The sequence below is a fragment of the Piliocolobus tephrosceles genome, chromosome 1, assembly GCF_002776525.5.
Source record: "Piliocolobus tephrosceles isolate RC106 chromosome 1, ASM277652v3, whole genome shotgun sequence".
NCBI classification, from domain to species: Eukaryota; Metazoa; Chordata; class Mammalia; order Primates; family Cercopithecidae; genus Piliocolobus; species Piliocolobus tephrosceles.
In genome coordinates this window covers 105,409,767-105,432,970 of record NC_045434.1, presented here as the reverse complement: position 1 = coordinate 105,432,970, position 23,204 = coordinate 105,409,767, and the positions used below count along the sequence as shown (strand labels likewise).

Here is a 23,204-nt window from a genome sequence, read left to right as displayed (position 1 = left end):
TTTTTACAAGAACCTGAAGCAGTGGAAGCTTGTATGGAACAGAGCTTGGAGACATTCCTTCCAGGGCCTATCACTAATTCTGTTCCACATGCGCAGACAGCAGCCTGTCCTTGCATTTCCAGCTTGTTAGCGCTAATATTCCCAGTGCCCTTTGAGGATATCCATCCAGCATGCACTCATGTAGAAATGCCGCTTTGCAAATCTTTCATCACATGTTATAAAGAAGATGTCAGCCTGACACAGATACATCTAGGGGTGGTGAGGAAGAGAGTTGTTCATTTTCAAACCTGTCAGACAAGCGGCTCTGGCGGGCGCTTTGAGCGCAGGAGCTGGAGGAAGACTGGCGACACCACCAGACAATGGGCAAGAGCACAGGGCTAGGAAATGTCCTTCCCAGCCAGGCCTGCCTGAGGGCACGGGATGAGATCCAGCGATTAGGCTTTAGGGCCAGGAGAGCAGACCCTGCCTCCTGGCAGCTGGGGGTGGGAGTACAGGGTTGCTGCCTGCCCTCAGCTTTCTACAAGGGGTGAACTCCAGTTCTTGGCCATGAGGGTCAAGTCAGAACTGTTGGGAGAAGAAAGTGGTTGGGGCAGCTGGATCACTGGGACATGTGGTTGTTGCTGCTGTATAATCTTAGATCCCAAACCTGGACAGTGGGAGGAAGCCGGACTTTTATTCACTGGCTAGGCTCTCAAGCTTCCAGGTGGTTTTGCGCTCTTCTCACCTCCCCCTGCTCTGCCTGCTTGTACCCCCTTCCCCAGTACATGAGGCAGCACTGCACATGCTCAGAGCCTGCACTGGCTGGGGCATTGTTTGGAGTTGGTGTGATAGGGTGGACTGTGCACAGGAGGGGCCCTTGGGAAATCTAAGCTCGATTTTCCACTATTCCTATAACCCTGTGATCTCAAACATGCCATTGCATTGCCCTGGGTCTCCGCTTTCTTGTCTTTCAAATGTTGGAGGTGGAGAAGATGGTGAAGGGCAATAGAGAGGCAGGAAGGAGGACCAAATGATCACTTAGCACAAGGCCCTGCTACAGACTTACATGCCACTCAGAGTTGCCACCCTGACGACTTCATATAACTCTATGGCAGGGCCTTGTGGTTAAGGGTGTGGGCTGGGAAGCCAGACGTCCTCAGCGTCATTCCAACTTTATGCTTCCCAGTGAGGTAAGCTCTCTCAGCCTCAGCTTCCTCAGTTGTAATAAAAATAATGCCTTCCTCATGGGGTTCTTGTGTACATATATGTACACAGTAAGTGACAATCACCATCATCTCCCTCATAGTCATGATGTATTTAGAGGTCAAGACAGCCTGCTTGAATTTGAATCTTGGCTTAGGTACAGTGAGTGATTTGAGCAACTTATTTAACCTCTAAAACTCACGTTCCTCATCTGATACTAGAATAATAATCGTCATGCACATATTACAGAGTGGCTTTAGGTGCTAAATAAGGTCATCTACATAAAGCTCCTAGCACAGTTCCTCAGTAATGTTAGCTCTTTAAGAAGAACTGTATTATTTTCCTGAATGTATGATCTTCTTCCTTGGGTTGGTGGGGTAGGTGTTTCGTTGGGGTGAAAGGCCGTGTCTAACTTGTTAGCAAGAGCAAAGGAATGCAGAGGGACTGTTTGCAGGAATGAAATTCCTAGTCCTGCAGTCAGGCCCATTGCCCCAGGTTACACATCAGTGCTCTGCAGGTAAATCACTGATTAACCACAAATTCAGAGTCAGGGACTTTCACAGACAGTTCTTTCCCTCTCCCAACCCTGAGTGGCAAGGCCCTCGCTCACAGAAGATGCTTCTAGAGCTCCTACCCTCCCTCTCCCCTCACCTCAGTGCATGCTTACAGCTTCCCAGTACAAGCCCCAGCTTGGGCTCTTTTGGGGAAAGGCACAGCTTCAGGCCCAGGGATATTTGTGCAGGGAGGAGGTGGAAGTAGTTTCTGGAGCTTGATTCATTACAGCAGCAATCTCGGTCAAACAGGTTTCTGCAACTTCGGGGAGGCCTCTTTGTTCTATTGTTCCAAAGAGCCAGACAGGCTTCCCCACAATCCTGGAAGGGGGTAGGTGAGGTGGGGAAGGAGCCCTCTGGAGTCTGGCCAGCAGGCTGCTGCCTATGGCAACTGCATCTCTGTTCACATAACACCAGGGGTCCAATTCTGTTTGATTATAGCTTGTAAACCTTGGGCAATTGGCTTCCTTTGCTATTTGCTCCTCCGGGGCAGAGTGGTGGCCAGAATCTGTGGAAAACCCACTGAAACCACACTGGCTTTTTTTGAGGGGGTGGAGACAAGGGCTAGATCATGCTGAAAAATGAAAAAGCCAACAGAGTGCTCAGATAATTCAGAACATAAATTTGGTTTTGATACAATGGAATATTATTCGGCCCTTAAAAGGAATGATATGTGGAATATCATTGGGACATCTTGAAAACATCATGCTAAGTGAAAGATGTCACACACAAAAGGCTACATAGTAAATGATTCCATTTATATGAAATGTCCAGAATAGGCAAACTGTAGAGATAGTAAGTAATTCCTGCCTGCAGAGGTGGGTGAGAGGGAAATGGGAGTAACTGCTAATGGCTGTTTTTCAAAATATTCTAGAATTAGATACTGATTATGTTTGCACAACTTTGTGAATGTACTAAAAACCACTGAAATCTTCACTTTAAAAGGGTTACTATTACGGTATATGGATTATATCTTGATTTTACAAATTATATGATAAAAAATGTGGGTTTCACTCTATAAGAAACTATGGAGACTATTAGTGTATTGCCAAAAAAGGGAAGGAAAAGCTGGTCTGCCAGTGAAGAATTTGGGTCTTGTTTGGTCATCTAACTCTCTAATCATCTGCCAGACAAATATTTATTGAGCACCTACCATGTGTCAAGACATTGTGCAAGAATCAGCTGTATATTGATGAACAAGGAGATCTGTTCACCCTTCATGATCTACCACTAACTGTGTTCTCTCGGGCAGTTTTTTTTTTTTTAACTTCTCCAAATGGCTGTTTCCTGATCTGTCCAGTGGAAACATCTCTAGATCTCTCCCTGTGAGTGTATAAGAGACTGAGGTCCCCAGCAAGTACCATGAAAGTCTACATTCCCTTGTCTTTGGTTACATTCTGGGTTGTCTCAGGGTTTCCAAAATGCACTTCAGAATCTGTGCTTCCACTTTCTTTTGGGGACTCTCTATCTCACAGAGTACTGCCATAGGAAATTGCTACCTGCAAAATTAATTTGCCTGCACTTCACTCTCCACTGGTGTTGAAAAGAATGAAACCAGAGAAAAGCTGTCCAAATTCCAAAAACAAAGTTACAAATTCATTTACAGGGTCATCTTGCACTTTTAAAATAAGCTGCTCATTTTCCCCAGTTCTCATTATTTAGGGGAATGTTTCCTACTTCTTTTCCTTAGCACAGACAATATTTTATGGATCAAAGTATACATTTATCCTATTTTCAGGTAGAATTGTGGTTGATATAGGCTCGATGGCAAAATTGGTAAATAAACTTTTAATGTGAACAGAAGTTCACACATGCACACACACACACAAGCACACATACACCCTGTAAAGCTGGTATGTTTTAATATCCTCCCCAGTGCCCAGTGTACCTTTCTATGTTTGGGCAGCAAAGCAGAATGTTTGAGGTTCTTGAAAGCATCTCCAAAAGCATTTTATAAAATCAATTGGAGAAAAAAATAAAATCCCGCTAGGCTTCCCACACCATCAGCAGCCATTGTGAAGCTGGCTTGCCCTCTGGCCCACTTCTGGTTACTGTGTACTACCCCAGGATAATGTAGCCCTTGTCACAAGACTCGTTGTCCCTTCTCTGTTCTATAGATAAAATTTAAGACATGGTGAGATTGAAAGTGATATGGTTTGAATCTGTGTTCCCCACCCAAATCTCCTGTTCAAATGTAATCCCCAGTACTGGAGGTGGGGCCTGGTGGAAGATGATTGGATCATGGGGGTGGTTTCTTATGGTTTAACACTATGCCCCACTTGGTGTGAGTTCTCACAAGATATGGTTATATAAAAGTGTGTGGCACCTCCCCACCACCTTGGTCCTGCTCCTGCCATGTGAGATGTCTGCTCCTGCTTTGCCTTCTGCCATGAGTAAAAGCTCCCTGAAGCCTCCCCAGAAGCAGATACTGCCCTGTTTCCTGCACAACCTGAAGAACTGTGAGCCAATGAAGCCTCTTTTCTTTATAAATTATGCTGTCTCTGGTGTTTCTTTACAGCAATGTGAGAACTGACTAATACAATAAGATTTCCATTTGAGTTTCTCTTTTAGGTTCTGCATACCAATAAAACTACTGACATCAGCTGGTCTAAAAGGCTGAGCAAGGAGCTGACTTATGGAAGAATGCAGTTTCCACATCCTCATGATTTCATCCTCTTACCCAGATCAATCGATGACCCCAATTTTCCAGGCCCTCACCTTCCATGACCCTCTTAAAAACCCTTGCCCAGAACCCCTTGAAGAATTGGATTTGTGGCTTGAGAATCCCTCCCCTTACCCATTTGGCAACCTTGTGATTATTAAACTCTTTCTCTGCTGCAAATCCCACTGACTCAGTGTGTTGGTCCATTGCTGTGCAATGGTGTAGGAACCTGGTAGTCTATAACATTCTGATTTGTTCACACCTTTTCTTCTCTTAGCCATGTGCACAATTGAAAACAAACTCATACTTAATGGGTGCCACCAGGGGGTGCCCAATATCTTGCAGTTGCATTGTGGATGGGACGTGAGAGAAGAGAAAGGCGAGGGCTGACAAAGGTGAGAAATCGATTCTTGCTAAAGTTGTAAAAGAGCAGATTGAAAATTTCTTACCTGGGTCACTCTTCTCTGCAAAGGCCACAATGTGGATCCCATTCAAATCATCTTCCTGTATGAGAAAATAATCCAAAGTTACACTTCCAGCTGGAGGGATTCAAAGGACTGAGCCTGGGACAGGGACTCAGAAGCTGGAATGGAAACAAGAGAGGTAGGGAGAAGTGTGGAAGCGGGGATGAACACAGAGGCACAGACGAGTACAGTGGGGCTCACATTAAGGAAGGAATGCTGAGGAGCAACTGGCAGGAATGCATAGGGTTTGGACCAGGGACTCAGATAAATGAGTTTGCAAGACAGGAAAATACCAACCACACGCAAGACATTAGCACTAAATAAGCCTCACTCCTGTGGTCTGGTGGTTCCCGGAGAGCAACAGCAAAAGGCAAAATGAAAAAGAACATGAGTCTGGTTTATGAGGAGATCTGAGGGCAACAATGGCTCTAGAGGCGGCTCAGTAAAAGCAGTTGTCGGTCTCTGTTTCAAGAATTTACCACTGGCAGATAGAGTCAGTGATGCACCAGATTATGGAGGCTTCTGAATGCTGTGGACAGATCCTGAAACTATCCCCAAATGGATGGCAGACAGGAATCATTGAGGTCAATTAGGATGTGGGCTGGTATTGTTCACACAAGAATCACAGACAACGGTTGAGCTTCCCTGTTAGGTCCCTGCCTACGGAACCCATGTAGTGTGTAGGGGACATTTTGCTGTCTGTGACCTCTAGGTGACTTCCTTGAAGTCCTTGCCCAGTCAGTATAGGCCTCCAATGCATTTCTGAGGCTGCAAGAATTGTCTGGAATTTGAATGTAGGGAAAGTTGAGGGTGTGTGACTGAGAAAAGTGGGTATAGCTGTGGGGGCAGGGGCAGGAAGAAGAACCTAAAGAGAGTATTTTAAGTCTTTGGGGCAAATGAGGGGCATTTCATGTCTCTACACCCTGGACAGCAAGGACCTTATGCCTTGTGTCTCCTTTGCAATGATTATTTCTGGAGAAAGAGGAGCTGGAGCTTGGAAGGGGCTCTGCTGTCACAACTGTGATTCTCAGGAGACTTGGAGAGGAATATGTGTGAGAAAGAGGCACCTGGGGACAAAGCTGAGTGCATACTGATGATGAGACATGGGGAGAGGTATGCTTTGGGCACTCTGAATGTCATATCAGAATCATGCTATGGAAAAACCTCCAGGCGTCTCAACCTTCCCGTGATCTCTGTTTCCATTTCAATTGATTTTAATGCTGGTGCAATCCTATCTAAATGCTAATTTTTTTCCTTTGAGTTTGGAATGGACAAAACTTCCACAAATTCTAAGAAAGATTAAATGGAAAATATTATTATTATTAAAAACAAGAGAGTGGGCATTGCCTTGGTCAGATTCTCTGGGGAATTTAATTTTACAGATAGACGCATGTGTGTGCCTGTGTGTGCCGGCTTATTACACAAATCCGACAGCAACCAGAAGGGGAGTCCGAGGTTTCACTGTTTTACATTTGCTATTATCGCCAGATAGAATATCCCAATCAGTTCTCATGAGGCTAGCCTGTGTCTCTGTCTCCTGCCATCAGATGGGAGTGAGCGCTGTTAACTCTGTGAAGCGGGCTTCATTTCTGTGTGCCCTGCTAGAACGCATTTGGAAATTGGCTTTAGAATTAAGAATCCATATTTGTTTTCTAGGAGGCTGCTCATAATACGGCTGTCACTCCCCAGACCCAAGATGGCCCCTGGAGGGAGCACTGTCACTAAGGGAAAGAGCCTGTCTCTGTGTGCGTCACAAAGATTCAGCACGCAGACCTGTGTTCCACATCCACAAGGAAGCAGGCCAGCCTTAGGTGCCAGGCATTTTCAAGTAATAAACTCGCAGAGTAGGAACCCATGGGCAAGCCGGCAAGTCGGGCTTACTCAGTGAGAACCCAGCTTGCACAGGGGAGGAAGAGCTGTGCTGACTTCAGGGCTGGGAACCCCCAGGGCTTCTCTGAATCTCACAGCCTTTGCTACTCAGATCTCTCTTTTGGTCTTTAGGTTACATTGTCTTGGAAATTCTGTTTTTAATCGCATGAATCTTCCCTCCTCAACTAGATGGCAAGCTCACTGAAAGAAGGGATTATGCCTTAAAATAACAATTATTAAAGTGGCAACAATATCTGTTATTTGCTATTTTTTCCATACTTACTTTGTAAGAACATTATCTCAAAATCTCATAAGAAAGTGTTACTCTTATTGAACGCTTAAAGAATCAAAGTGACTTACCTAAGGCCACAGAACTACTAGTGACAGAAGGGGGATTCAAGCCAGTTCTGTCTGGCCCCAAAGCCCACTGTCTTGGTCCATTCAAGCTGCTATAACAACATATCAAAACCTGGGTAGCTTATAAACCACAGAAATGTATTTCTCACTGTTATGGAGGCTGGGAAGTCAAGGCACTGGCAGATTTGGTGTCCGGCGAGGCCTGCTTTCTGGCTCAGAAACACTGCCTTCATGCTGTATCCTCACAGTGGAAGGGACCAGCTAGCTCTCTGGGGCCTCTTTTATTAGGGCACTAATCCCAACATGAGGGTTGAGCCCTCAAGACCTAATCACTTCCCAAAGGCCCCATCTCCTCACACCGTTACCTTGGGAGCTATGCTTCCAATGTATGAATTTGTAGGGGGACACAAACATTCAGACCACAGAACCTGTACTCTTTCTTTCTCACCACCACCAGCAGAACAGGCTCCATGAATTTATTGCCCCCTGCAGAGTTTGCAGAAGATGTTGCAAACTTGGATCAATGGCTCTTAAGTTGAAAGAGGCTGGAAAGAGACCTGTACATAAAGTAACTGAGTGCCAGATTTCCCAAAGAACTGGAGATTTTGGAGTAACTTCAGTGAATCCCTTCCTTTGGATCCCCCAGCACTTTGTATGCCCCTCTGTTGCAGCAGTGAGCATACTGGGTTGGCGTTATATGTCTTGAGACTATTTCATCTACTCAACCTGAGCTCCTAAGACAAGACAGCAATGTTTACTTTTATAACCTCATTGCTTAGCACAGAGGTTCTTTTTAATGCCTATAGACTCAAAAAAGGAGTATGGCAATAAAAACCTTACTCACTGAAGAAAATTAGAAAATATTAGGTATACCAAGAAGAAACTATGTGTATCAATTAACTACCAACCGCATATATCACCACTTAATATTTTACTCAGTTTCCTTCCAGTCTCTGTTGAATGTTTGTTCTCATGTTGAATGAAGAGATGCAAAGAAAAAATGCGGTTAAAATAAGCAGGCTCCCTATTTAAGGTGCAATGGAGTGACCTAGATGCTTGTCTGGGGGTCTCTGACCCCATCTTGAAAGTATTTTGCTGTTGCAATAGAGGGAGGCTTCTTTTAGAAGAAACTGCTGACTCTCCTTCCCTGTGGGCAGTTCCCCAGGACTCTAGTGAGCCACGTGGCTAGATGGAGGGTGAGGTCTCCAAGGGGAATGACAGATCAGCACCGGGTCTCTTTTTGACAGCTTGACATTCTTTGAGTATTTAAAATAAATAAATAGCTTTCCAATGCACGCACAGCAAATATTACCAGGCACCAGTTTCTTTAGTAATCATATGTGATGTGTTTTCTATGGCCTGCATCTTAAAAACCTGTACAATTAGAGAGAAAGAAAGATCAATAGTTGTTTTAGTCCTAGCTGGCTTTCCCATCTGATTTAAATACTTCTCAGTGTCTGGGGAAGTGGATGTTGAAGGCGAAGACTTTTCTTTTTCTTTCGAAACAGGGTTTCACTCTGTTTCCCAGGTTGGAGTGCAATGGCACATCTTGGCTTACTGCAGCCTCTGCCTCCCAGGCTCAAGGGATCCTCCTGCCTCAGCCTCTCGAGTAGCTGGGACTATTGGCACGCACCGCCACACCCAGCTAATTTTTGTATTTTTTGCAGACGGAGTTTCACTATGTTGCCCAGGCTGGTCTTGAATTCCTTGACTCAAGCGATCTGCCCACCTCAGCCTCCCAAAGTGCTGGGACTACAGACATGAGCCACGTTGCCTGGCCAGAGACAAAGACTTTGAAGTTCACTAGCTGGTCACTTTCCACAGCCACATCTGTGGTTTAAGTTGCTGTGGCCATGAGGCCCACAGAGATGCCACTCTTCAGAGCAGTGACCTGCTAGGGGCACAGGGAGAGGAGGAGGTATGGAAAGTGGCTCCTCAGAGGTCCTTTGGATGCACTGATTTTTGTTTCTCCCTTTCAAGGAAACAAAGGTGACACTGGAGGGGCCTGTCCTGCCTTCCCTCTCTAGTTGGAGACTTGAATGAGGGGCTGACTAGGTCTAGTTAGGGCTCCTGGGTAAGTCATGAGGCTGTTCCAGAATGGGGAGGGAAGGAATAAACTATTTCAGTTGCCCTTTTCTCTACCTGGTTAAATTCAATGCACTGCTCTTCCCCAAGTAGAGAACAATTCAATATGCACTAATGTGGAAAATATGAGCCATCACCATTATTTTATATTAATGCAAAAGGCTGTATTTTATCTTATTCATTAAGTGAAAAGAAAGGAGAGAATGAGTTCCAATGAAACCAGACACTGAACTTCCTGTCTGAACATCTGCCTCTAATGTGTCAGCAGGGAGTATTTCTGCAGTGTGGGATATGTGAGGACAGAGGCTCCCCATCTACAAAACACCATGGTCTTGGGTGTGATACTGCTGTGACAGGAAGGAAAGACCTGGGAGAAGGGGTCCACAGTGTTATATTCCCTCCCTTCCTAGAACCTAGGTAATTGAGACGTGCCTCTTAGGAATAAAGACAATAAAAAGAAAAAAACTGAAGATAAAGCCATAGCAGAAGAGAACATCAATAATGACTCTCAATTTAAAGTGGTATTTTGTGTCACGAAAGACAAAGACCAAGACCCTGTTCCAAATTAAAGGTGACTAAAGAAGCATAAGCAGGCCAGGCGTGGTGGCTCATGCCTGTAATCCCAGCACTTTGGGAGGCCGAGGAGGGAGGATCACCTGAGGTCAGCAGTTCAAGACCAACCTGACCAACATGGTGAAACCCTGTCTCTACTAAAAACACAAAAATTAGCCAGGCATGGTGGTGTGCACCTGTAATCCCAGCTACTTGGGAGGCTGAGGGAGGAGAATCACATGAACCTGGGAGGCAGAGGCTGCAGTGAGCCAAGATGGAGCCACTGTACTCCAGCCTGGGTGACAGAGGGAGAATCTGTCTCAAAAAATAAAATAAAAAGAAAAGAAAAGAAAAAGAAACATAGGCAAATGCAAGTGTGGGATCCTGGATTGGATCCTGGGTCAGGAAACAGAGACGTTTTTCTTTTGCAGTAAAGGACATTGGTGGGACAACTGGCCAATCTGAGTAATGGTAATAGACTTCTTATATCAGTGTTAATTTCCTGATTTTGATAACTCTCTCTCTCTCTCTATCATCTATCTCTCTATGTATCTATGTAGATAGAAGGCATCGTAAAATGTTAACATTTGGGAGATCTAGGTGAAGAGATAATGAAATTCTTTGTACTACTTTTGTACATCTGAAATTATTTTAGGGTAAAAAGTAAAAACAAAATATTATTTTAGAGCACTATTATACATTTTTGCTATCACCATTTTAAAATATATTAATAAGACTCTTTTTTTGAGACAAAGTTTCACTCTGTTGCCCAGGCTGGAGTGCAGTGGTACAATCACAGCTAACTGCAACCTCTGCCTCCCAGGTGAAAGTGATTCTCTTACGTCAGCCTCCCAAGTAGCTGGGACTACAGGCACCTGCCACCACATTCAGTTAATTTTTGTATTTTTTGTTAGGAGTGGAGTTTCACCATGTTGGCCAGGCTGGTCTCGAACTCCTGACATCAAGTGATCTGCCCACCTTGGCCTCCCAAAATGCTGAGATTACAGGCATGAGTCACTATGCCTAGCGATAAGACCATTTTAATATCTTTGAAAGGTTTAAATGTTAGGAAAGTTTGTTTCTATTGTGCTGAGTTGTTATTAAATAGTCCACTCCCCTGGACTGGATTATTTACCCTTTGGTATCTTGTGAAATGTTTGCTTTACCTTCAAACATCCAAGTAAGTTACAAACCAGTAAAACAGTGTCAAGTTACTCCCTGGTTCTGTTCATCCATCACTTCAAATAATTAAATAGATAAATACTTCCATGTTAATTCCTTTCTCCTCCTCCCCATCCCTCACCCCAAATGGACCCCTGTGGGGACGTAGTCACTCTGGGGAGGCATTCTGCAGAGAACAACAGGTTTGGCTCCAGATGGTCTGTATTTAAGTTCCAAGAACTAATGGTTATTAGTTATGTGTCCTTTAGTGATTAATCTGTATGAGCACCAGTTTCTGACTATGTAAGATGGGGCTGAAATAGTACTTGGTTTTTGTTTGTTTGGGGGGACAGAGTCTTGCTGTGTTGCCCAGGCTGGAGTGCAGTGGCATTATCATGGCTCACTGAAGCCTCAAGCTCCCGTGCTCAAACAATCCTCCCACCTCAACTTTCCAAGTAGCTGGGACTACAGGTGTGCCCCCTATGCCCAACTAATTAATAATATTTCTTCTACATCACTTTCTAGAGCTATTGGAAGATCCAAATAAAAGGATGCATGAAATGCTTTGAAAATTGCTCCACAGCCTTTGTTATTTATGAAATTCTGTACAAAGCTGAGGTGTGGGTTGGGGGTTTATCTCCAAGGCCCTCCATCTAACACTATTTGAGCTGCCTGACATATTATCCATGACACAGACCTAGAGGACAAGTTGGCTCAGCTGCCTGCCAGTGCCTTCAGTTGATATTTTTTAAAAAACAGCTACCATATTCTGAACTCTTCATATCATTCATCTTTATAGAAAGTCCCAACTCTAGATAAGGAAATTTAGACAGCTCAGAAAGGCCACATGACTTGACGTAGGACACAAAGCTACTAGGTGGCAGATTCTGGACCTGAACCCGTCTCTATGACTTTGTAGCCTGAGTCCCTTCCACTGTGTTACTGTGTGGCTCTCGTGGTAAATGAACAGAAGCTATAGTCACTGTGGGAAATGAACTAAGAGCAATTTTGCCTAGTGAGTAGTACCAAAGAGGCTTAGATTGATCCATGAAGAACTGTGTTTTAATTGAGCATGATGTTGTCCATATTTTTGTCTTGTTTTGTTTTGTTTTGTTTTGTTTAAAACAGTGTCTCGCTCTGTTGCCCAGGCTGGAGTGCAGCGCCACGATCACAGTTCACTGCAGCCTTGACCTCCCAGGCTCAAGCAATTCTCCTGCCTCAGCCTCCCAAGTAGCTATAACTCCAGGCACATGCCACCATGCTCGGTTACTTTTTGTATATTTTGTAGAGATAGATAGGGTTTTGCTATGTTGCCCACACTGCTCTTGGACACCTGAACTCAAGTGATCCCCCACCCCAGCCTCCCAAAGTGCTGGGATTACAGTTATGAGCCCTCGTACCCAACCTGTCCGTGTTTCAGATACTCACCTAGACATCCACCTCAGCCAAATAAAGCTTGGTTTGAGTTTAGGGACTTAATCTAAGAAGCACTGCTCTTGGGGACTATACTCATCTCTACAAGGCAAAGAGAATTTGCCTCTTTCTTACCCATGTTTCAAACATTTCTTCTGGGCGCAGGCGACGTAGAGTGGGTCTGGAAAAAATAAAGGAGCTTCCTTGAGTAGGGGTCACTGTGGCAGATATGGCAGCCACAGCATCGTGAAATGTAAAATGAGATGCTAGTTCCTTTAAGGCATGGAGAACCCTAAAAACCCACTTATCTCCTAAGGAAACAGACCAGCTCTACTCTGCTGTGTCAGACAGCAAGCTGGGCCTAAGCCACTCAGCCTTTTCATAGACCCACTGATCCAAGGATTACAAAGTCTGTTACAAACAATGGGTCAGAGGGCACAGGGTCAGCTCATTCCCAGGGCAAGATGCCATTTCCCTCCTCACAGATAGCCACCACTCTGGAGAGCCCACAGCAGGCCTGAAATGAGAACCCTGAGGGGGAAAACAGGAAATCTCGGATTTTGTAGGTTAAAACTGCCTTTGTTTTATCATCTGGGGTATCCATTGAAAGTCCTTTAGGGATATTTAGGGGAGCAGACAGGATCTATATTTTGCTCATAGTTTCATTTCTTTCCGAATATTGGCAAATAGTGCTGGACATATTAATATTTGTTCCTCCAAGTACTGCCTTCCTGAAGGAACTAGGACTGTCCAGGTGAGGGCGATCACAGTACTCCAGGTAAAATGAACACACTTATGCACATGTCAGGTAGGATAGATGGACAAGCCAGTGAGCGCACTACCATGTTCCTTTTTCCCATATCATCCCTCCCTCAAGAGCAGGGGTCAGAAGACTACAGCTGGTGGGACAAATCCAGCCAGGGCCTCCTGTTTTCCTAAATAAACTTTGACTGGGACACAGCCACACCCATTTGTTTATACATGATCCATGGCTGCTTTCATGCCACAGCCGCAGAGTTAAGTAGTTGCAACAGACGCCATCTGGCCCACAGAACCTGACAGATTTACCATTTTGTTCTTTACAGAAAAGATTTGCTGATTCATGCTAGAGCTACACTAACTGGTATCAAGCATTCCTCTCCCAGAAGTCCTATGCATAGAATGTTCATCTTTGGCTAAGTTACTTAACTATTGAGTCCAATTCTTTGATCTGTAAAATTGGAATAATAATTACCCTGTAAGGTTGGAGATTAGATAAAATAGTTTCCCTAAAACACTGGGCATGGTTATTGGTATACAGGAACTGTCACTAAATTGCTATCATTTCTAGTACAGAATTTTATTTATATCTTGCCCTGGCTTTGAGGGGATTTGCTGACTGAGGGATTTATCAAACCCTGCTTGCAGGTGCAGACTTACATTCAGAAGTAATCATGTCCCTGCTAGTCATCACTGATCAACAAAGCCATACTACTGAGTTCTGTACTGCTGGGGTACTAACTAGGTTGTTGCTCTTGGCAGGTCTGAAATGGTAACAAAGAGAGGCTCCTCTCCATTCCCCAGATCCCAGGCTCCCATCCCCCGCATGCTATCTCAGGCACCTTTGGTGTTCCTTCACAAATTCCACAATCTCCTCTTCTGTGTAAGGTTTGTTGGGGATGGCAATGGGCTCATCCATAAATGGCTCATAGAAGTCAACCTCATTCATCTTCAAAGATAATTTCTTTGCAACCTGTAACCATTAGAAATAAGACAAAGTTTATTTGGACGCTAGTCTAGAATAGCAATGTGTTGTCCATCTAAGATAAGTGTGTATGTTTTCTGGCAAAGACATAAAAACAAATGTACAGTTTTAACTTCAATGTTGAAGTGATAGGAACTCATCACCCAAGGCCTGGCTAGACCAATCTTCTTTTGTGATTAAAGAAGGAAAGATAGGAAGGAAAAAGACTTATCTAGCAAATGAGGATCAGGCCGGGGCACGGAGCAGTTGAGATGAGAAGTGGGAAATTTAATTCTACAATCACCGTCACTCTACTGCATTTGCCAGGGCTGGATGGGAAGCAAATGCCAATGGAGCATATTTACTATCCTGGGTTGTGTGGTTTTAATGGAACCAATGTTGATAAAATAGGCAATTGATGGAGATCCTTAAGGCATATAGGTACTCAGAATCAGAACCCAACTCATTAGCCTGTCCTTGATTTGCTCATAACCCTAATTGCTATTTAGGTTGAAGTGCTGGCCCTACAGTTAAATCTCTCAGTACCCAGCTTGCTTTGTGGTTTGTCAGACTTTGGGAGCTGCCCAGTTTGTCAGCAGTCGTGAGGTGACTGACCATCTTGCTTTGTTCTGGTTGGAAGGGCTTCCCGGGATGCAGGACTTTCAGTACTAAAACTTGGACAGACCCCAGTAAGCCAGGATGATTTGCTCATCTTACAACAGATAAAGAGCTCAGAGAGCCAGCCCATAGCCTGGAAGACATTTTCTCTCTGGATTAAAGCAGCCACATGTTCAGTGTGTTGTCAAGGCAGAATGGTTGCTGTTTGCCTGCACAGCTGCTGAATTCAGGACCTCTGTTTGTGAAATGATTTGAGAGGCCTGGAATGTGCAATGCTCTATAGAAAACCAAATGCCATTCTTTTCTAGTTCAGAGCTGTGGTTCAAGAAAGCACAGGGATGAACAGTGGTTCTCTTGAAGCTGAAGAGGAACTGCCTAAGAGCTGATGCTCTGTGGTGGTAACCCATGGTGCCGTGACCCAGGCCGGCTGCAACTAACTGGGGAAGAGGAGGAGCTGGGTATTGCATAAGCTCTTACACAAGGAGGTCCATTCTGAAGAAACACTGATATCCATATGGTTTTTGTCATCAATTGCTATTAATTCCAGGTCACTATATTCCGAAAGGCATTTTATATAGTATTTAAGGGAAAGAAATTCCAGCATCCTACTCAGAGATAAAGAAAACAGGCCATGTTTTCTTTTTTGTTGTCAGGTTAATTTTAAGAGAGGGAGATGTGGAGTTCTTTCTAACTGCTTTTCCATCTTCTCAGGGGTAGGGGGGTGATATAGATGAGCGGGTGATGAAGCAGGGAACCAGAGTAGGCTAGAAAATGACATTGAATTCTGGTTTTCTGAGTTCACTTACTATATATCCTAGGAATCAGAAGACTGTTTCCATGAAAGGAGAAGTGATCAGAATGAAAACAGTAATAATAACAAGCATATGGAGTGCTTATCATGTGCCAGGCTCTGCTGCCAGGTGTTTTAGTTTGATTCTTTGTTTAATTCTCACTTTGATTGTATGTGGTAAGAATGATTATTATATTTATTTTACAAATGATGAACCTGAGGCACAATTTGGGTAAGAAATTTGTCAGGATCATATATCCGGAGGGAGCAGAGCCAGAAGTCAAACCCACCCGGTGGTGGTGGTAGTCTCCAGTTCCTGAATGCCAATGTCTGGGGCCACAGTGCTGTCTATGAATGTAAAAATTAGATTGTCGCATCCTTAATTTAAGTCTAGGAAATGCTGAGTAAAATTTCCCAGGGATCTCTTCACTGTCTCCCTACCACCATCATGGAGTGCCCTCATCTTGTATCTCAGAGAATTCTTCTCTTTCATTTTTTTTTCCTTTTTTCTTTTTCTTTTTTCTTTTTCTTTTTTTTTTTTTTTTTTGAGATGGAGTTTTGCTCTTGTTGCCCAGGCTGGAGAGCAATGGCACAGTATTGGGCTCACTGCAACCTCCACCTCCCGGGTTCAAGCGATTCTCCTGCCTCAGCCTCCCGAGTAGCTGGGATTACAGGCACAGGCCACCACACCTGGCTAATTTTTGTGTTTTTAGTAAAGATGGGGTTTTGCCATGTTGGCCAGGCTGATCTTGAACTACTGACCTCAGGTGATCCACCTCCCCCCTCAGCCTCCCAAAGTGCTGGGATTACAGGCATGAGTCACTGCACCTGACCCCCTCTTTCATTCTTATTATTCCTGTCTTGGATGGTAAGGACTGAAGGGGATTTGACTGGTTGAAGCTTTTATTCATCCATTTATTCAGTAAGCATTTAGTGGGGCCTCCTGAATCCAAGGCATTATTCCAGGAGGAGATCTGGTTCATGGGTATTACCATTATATAAGAATGAATTATATTATTAAGAACCAAATAGGTCCATAAAAATGAATTCTTTCATGCTTTTATTTATTAACTAGTTGTAATAGATTTTAACAAAGATAAGAAAACTACAAAGTACAATGCCGATTTTCTGACAAGTGCATGTGTATGAATTTTGATACAGGTCATTTTTCCTCCAGTTCGCAAGCCAGTTTGGTTGTTGCCAATGAAACCAACTCAAGTATTAGGTTGGTGCAAGAGTAGTCGCAGTTTTTGCCAAAAGTAGTGGTTTTTGCCATTACTAAATTTAGGTCTTCCCAACATCTATCTTCTCCACTAACTTTGTTTAGTCACAGCTCCCTTTGGCTCCAGTGTGATTTTAAAAAGAAAGTGATTTTTCATCTCATTGTTCACTCAGAGAAAGGAACAGGTCAGTGGGAGGGGCTGTGGGATTATAAGAACTGATATTTTTCAGGCTGTGAGGTATAGCAGAGTGGAACCGTTCTTGGCCCTCTGACACTTTCTTGCTCTAACTGCTTCTTCAGAGAGGTTGCCTTCTTGTGGCTTGATGTAGGATTAGTATCAATAGATCAGTACTGGTCCCAAACCTGAACACCCTTTTAATTCCTTGGGAGGCTTTCAAAAACGCAGATTCCCAGACACTGCCACAACCCTAAAAAATTAAAATTTCCAGGGCTGGGACCCAGAGACTAATGGTTTTAAAAGCTTATCAGAGGATACTAATATGGATAGTGGTTGGGAACTACTGATCGCCAATTTACATCAGCAGCCATGACATCTCACCCTCTTTACAGTCCTGCAACTCACATGATGTATTTATTGGTTTGTTTACTTCATAATTTTCTGTCTTTCCATCTTCTCTTTCCCACACTAAACTTTAAATTCTAAAGGGCAGGAATCTGCTTTGCTCAATGTTGTGTCCCTGGCACCGAGAAGAGTGCCTGGCACGTAAAGGGCACTCAATAAATACTTGTTGAGTGAATGAATGACTGAATTAATTAAAGACATTTCCAGTTGAATGTTTCCCCAACTTTTAGAAAATAGAATTCATAACTCCATCTCATATTTCTCAATAGATTCGTTTTCCTAGATTTCCGAATGTTTTCAGTAGCTTCATAATTTTTGCTGTCTTGATGCCAAGACTTGCTATCTTAAGTTATTTTGAGGCCTTCTCTCATCACCTCATCAATGACCAGATCTTTTTGTTACATCCACTTTTTCTAGTGCCAGTTGTTTTTTGCATTTTTGTAACTGCATTAGTGCTTTCTTGTCCTTTGACTCTCCTGGTTTGAGACCTCAACAAAGCACCTCCAGGTCTCTCTGAGATTCCCTAGGATGTGTTGTACAAACAGGTCCTTTCAGCCACTTCACATTTATTACTTTTCCCCTCTTCTGTCCTAGCACTCCCTGCTGGACACCACTGAGGCTCTACTGGGTGCAGTCATGCCTTCTGAACCCCACCATCTCCCCTTGGACACCCTCTCCACCCCACCTGACGGGTGCAAGTTCTTAAGCACCAAATGGCATCAGAGTCCTCTCAGTGCTCTCCGCTCTGTGTGCCTTTGTCTTTTTAAATGTTCTGAAATCCAACAAGGCTACGTGAACGCTGGAACTTATGACTCAGTGTCCTACAGAGTTTTAAAAAAGCATCTCTCTGAATTTTTAATCATAGCTTGACCTCATCTTTTTCATGGGCCACAGGCAAGAAGCTATACAGTTGCACTAGGAGGCACTTCTACAAACAGATACTACACTGAGCTCAACGTTGAACCACCCCTCTAAAAACTAAGGCTTTGTTGCTTGGCCAAATTAATTGGCCTGCCTCTCTCTTCCTTTCAGCTGGATTCTTACCCAGGAGCCACTTCAGCCACACCTAGTCCATCAGAACCAAATGTTCCATCAGAACCATATGTCAGTAATGGATTCAGTTTCGGCTTTTCTGTTCCTCCCTTTCTCTACTAATATCCTATCCAAGCCTCCCACTTCCTGGGCCTAGATGACTGCCTTCTTATGAATAATGGTGCTCATAGCTGGCTAACTACTACTGAATGCTTCCTGTGTGCCAAACGCCAGTCACGCAGTTTGCATATACTGCTTCTTTCTCTGGAGTAAAGTAGGACAGAGCACTGACTTTGAAGTCAGGCTGGTCTGAGATTATAGCAAGTGTCTCAACTCAGTAACTACATGACCATGAAAAAAATCACCTAATCTTTCAGCATCTCAGTTTCATCCTCTGTAGAATGAGGATACTTATTCCTCCTTTATGTGAGTGTTGAGAGGATGAAGTAAGAAAATCCATGTTAACTTCTTAGCACACACTCTGGCACAAAGAGATTTCTTAGCACAGACTCTGGTACATAAAATTTTTTTTGAATTTATTATTTCTTATATTCTTATTTTTTGAGAGAGGATCTCACTCCATTGCCCAGGATGGAGTGCAGTGGTATGATCACAGCTCACTGCAGCTTCAACCTCTTGGGCTCAAGTGATCCTCCCAGCTCAGCCTCCCGAGTAGTTGGAACCACAAGTGTGTGCCATCACACCCAGCTAATTTTTGTGTTTTTTGTAGAGATGGGGGTCTCACTATGTTGCCCAGGCTGGTCTCCAACTCCAAGGCTCATGCAATCCATGCCCCTCAGCCTCCCAAAGTGTTGGTATTACAGGTGTGAGCTACGGCACCTGGCCCATAACAGACACTTAATACATGATAGTTTTTAAAATATTCTTGCTCGAGATCCTTCCCAACTATAATACAACTAATTAGAATAAACATTCTTCAAGTTTAGATTATAATACTTGGATTATAGATCACTCTTCTGGATCATAGGCTTGAAGACAGGGCCACGTCCACAGAAGTGGTTCATCACATACAAGAACTGAACACAGTCTCATCCCACCATGCCCCTTCTCTGCTCCAGCTCACTGGCTTCCTCTTGTATTTTACAGAACACTGGCTTAAACTCATCACAGAGGAGTTCCCATTCTACTCCCCATCCTGACCCAGTAGAAGGGGAAGTACGCAACCCCAGGAAGGGAGAGGATACCCGCTAAGGAAAAAGGAAGCAGTGGCTCAGTGGGCTGGCACACTCTGGGCCCACACACTTCCCAATTCAGTGTATGAGAAGATAAGGGTGGGCCATCACTTTTCCTTGGATGTTTTTAAAAATATTCTTACATCCTCTGAATTAGTCATCTTTGTACTCATCTTAAATCCAATAGTGATTTAGTGATATAATTCTTAACCCTTCTAGAGAAAGAGGCAAGGGAGGATAGTTAATGTTGCTACAAGAAAAGAAACAGTGGTGGCAAGTTCAAACTTTAATTCTTCCTGCCTACAAAACTGTTCACATTGGGGTTTCGTAGGTACTTACCCCTTTGTCAAAGGTGGCAAAGAATTTGATGTAAGGCTGGAAGTGTTCAGCTGCTTCTTCAAAAGCCTTGTAGTCTACGGGGAAAAATAAAGATGAAGGGACAGACATTTTCAAGATGCACACTGAAGAATCTTCTTTTTCAATGATGTAGAGAGTAGAAAGTCAATTAATCCTGATGGGATAATAACTTAGTAGATATTATTTAGATAGGTATTATTTAATATTATTTAAACCCATAGTTCCCCACAAGGAGTTGGAATTGACTGGCATTCAAATGCCCAAGAGAAGACCCCTTCACCACACTTTTATGAACTGCAGGTAGAAAGCAGGAAACAGAGGGAACCGGGAGGACAAGAGAGAGAAAAAGACGTGTAAAACTCCAAACCGAAACAAAAAGGCCTTTCACTCTCACTGCTACTTATAATCATGCCCTCTAGAGACAGCGCAGTTTGCCAGGATAAATGAGCCCTAAGTAAGAAGGAAATTCATCTCACTGTGTAAAGTAACCTCAATCACAAATGACATCACAGAAGTATTTTAAACTTCTTAATGGAAGTACCCCTGTTGCTGAATTCTAGTTTTCTTCCCCTTCTTTCATTTTAAAGGTTTCTTCTTTATTCTGATGCCTCAAGAGGATTTCTTAAACTTAAGCCCTTGATTGACTATGGTCTCAAGTTTGAGACCACACTGGTCGAGACAGTATGACATCAGGTGAGTGGGGGAGTGCTGTACCTTGGTCCATCTGGGGAGTTACTTGGGAAAGACGTTTGTACTCAAGCCTTAGTTGTGAGGGTGATGGTGATTGTGGTGGTGGTGGTGGTTATGAATAAATGCTGTAAGCCTGAGAGTCAATGAGCCTGTGATTTATTCTTAACAAGGTTAACTTCTTTCCATTTCATGGAATTCCATTTCCCTTAACCATCAGAAGTATGAGGCTTTGTTAGACCATGCAGAATTTACTAAGATTCTATCGAATTTTTTCTAGAATAAAGTGAATTCAGAGGATCCCAAAATGAATAAGACAAAGATACTGATCTTCCAAAGCTCTCAGCCTAGCGAGGGCTGTGGATCCTTTAAAGAATCAAAATGCAGTGTGATAATTGTTACCACAGAGGTGAGTGCCACAAGCACAGGTGAGAGAGGGGTTGGAAAGCCATGAGAATACTTGCACGTACTGATACACACTCACACTAACTTGTCCTCATAAAAGTAAGTGGGTAGTCAGAAAAGATATCCTGTAACCTCGTAGCTGGAGCTGAGAATTGGGTAGAGGTGAGAAGATGGCTGAGAGTGTTTTTTTTTTTTTTTTTTTTTTTGAGACAGAGTCTTGCTCTGTCACCCAGGCTGGAGTGCAGTAGCGTGGTCTCAGCTCACTGCAAGCTCTGCCTCCCAGATTCACACCATTCTCCTGCCTCAGCCTCCCGAGTAGCTGGGACTAGAGGTGCCCACCACCAAGCCCGGTTAATTTTTTGTAGTTTTTAGTAGAGACAGGGTTTTGCCGTGTTAGCCAGGATGGTCTCGATCTCCTGACCTCGTGATCCACCTGTCTCGGCCTCCCAAAGTGCTGGGATTACTGGCGTGAGCCACCGCGCCCAGCCAGCTGAGAGCATTTGAAGAATGAATGGAGTGAAGGTAAGGAAGTAGAATGGCTAAAGCAACACCTAAGCCATCTGTGTCTAAAGCAGCAATGGGCTCTATCAGAATCCTCTGTCCCCTCTTTTCCAATCCCCATGTCCCTGATGAATTTCTCCTCCCCTCTATGAACTCTCACCCTGATGGAAAGAATGGCTTAGGTGTCAGGAGCCTCCGTTCCTCTCTTGGAGAGCTGGTCTACATCACTTTAAGACTAAGAATAAAGCAAGGTGACCTCCGGACAGGTGATTCAAAATGTAGCTTGACTTTTAGCCTCAGCCAAACAGCAGTTGCTTTCCAAGAAGCCTCCTCTTGTTTTCTACTTTGTTGGAACTCAGGTCATGTCTAGGCTTTCCCTGCCTCTTGACCAACCTGTTCCTGGTCCCTTCCAGTCAGACTCCCCTCCCACTTTCTTTGATGACTCTTTGGCTTCTGGAATAGGCTCCTGAACGTTTAGTTCCCAGCCTCCAGCTTACTACAAGCTTATCTTAGCATTTTCTCTCCTTTCTTCCCCCTCTCTCAGGGTTGTGCATACTGGATATTAGTGTCACAGATTTTAGTAACTGGGTGTGGTTGATGGCACCAGTTAGAAACGCTGACCAGAAATGCTTGGAATAATATCATCGGTCTTACAAAGAGAACCAAACCAAGTTGTTGAGGGTGAAACATTCAAAGAAGTAGATAAACATGTCAAAATAGATTCTGAAAGCACTGCGCAAGATAAGTGTGCACAATTAAATGTATAAACGTTGTAGTGTATAAATTCAATACACAGTTAAGTGTGTAAACTCTGAAGTCAGATTTTGAATGTCCAAGTTCATGTATTGATAGTACAGCTACAATGACAAGGAGGTGTAAAGGCTTTGCATCAAGTTCTTTCTGAAAATCTTGAGATTCAAATAATATTTATTCAGAGAAAAAGGTCATCATATAAAGGTTTGCCTGTGAATCTGCATTCCACAAAAAGGTTGTTATTTTTAAAAAGTGACTCCAATAACATTCAAACCTGTATAACTCCTTCTCTTTATAGCTTTTGGTGAAGAAATGGGTTCAGGAGACCTCTCCCTGCTCTTTCATCCTAAAGTGGGCTAACTGGGCAAGAATTTTACAAAGAGTTTATCAGCTAAAAAGTAGATTTTAAAATATGCTAAGAATTATACTTACTTTGAAAATATTTTGAGGAATCATTATTGGTTTCAAAAAAGGCTAGACCTTGCTAAACACCTACGTGAATGTACTTAATTGAAAATTGCAAGGACTACGTGAAATATGTAATGTACTAACAAAGTCTATAAATTTAAAAAAAAATTCAACCTTAAAAAAGGTTAAAATGATTCACTAGCAATTTTATTAAATTTTAAGAATGATTATTAAGATCAGTAGAGCAATATCTGTGTATTCCTAAGGAAAAGCTTCATTTTTATTTTGAAATATTGATGATATAAAAATTTAATTAGGATTTGTAATCCTTTCAAATTCATTCAAAGTATTATAAGAAATATGAACATTATATTTGTCAATGAAAATAAAAGCAATAGCTGTCAGATTGAACTAAGTGCCCTTGAAGGACACTTTAGAGATGGAATTATCTGAATTATGTGGCAAAAAAAAGAATGGCAAAAAAAGAATGCTCATCAGTCAAAGAAAGAGCAGTCCGGAGGCAGTGGCTCATGCCTGTAATCCCAGCACTTTGGGTGGCCGAGGCTGGTGGGTCACCTGAGGTCAGGAGTTTGAGACCAGCCTGGCCAACGTGGTGAAACCCCGTCTCTACTAAAA

At 43.3% G+C, this 23,204-nt stretch overlaps 1 protein-coding gene across 2 annotated transcripts in view; it reads right to left on the bottom strand.

Moving 5' to 3' along the window:
• The window catches only part of CASQ2 (calsequestrin 2), a 68,942-nt gene that overhangs the window by 12,972 nt on the left and 32,766 nt on the right, over positions 1–23,204 (bottom strand). For both annotated transcript variants that reach the window (XM_026456713.1, XM_023222719.1), the window contains 4 exons: positions 19,797–19,870; positions 13,898–14,028; positions 12,432–12,477; positions 4,845–4,899 (listed from right to left, as the gene is read on the bottom strand). In XM_026456713.1, coding sequence (XP_026312498.1) covers positions 4,845–4,899; positions 12,432–12,477; positions 13,898–14,028; positions 19,797–19,870 — 306 coding nt within the window. The remainder of the gene's footprint in view (positions 1–4,844; positions 4,900–12,431; positions 12,478–13,897; positions 14,029–19,796; positions 19,871–23,204) is intronic.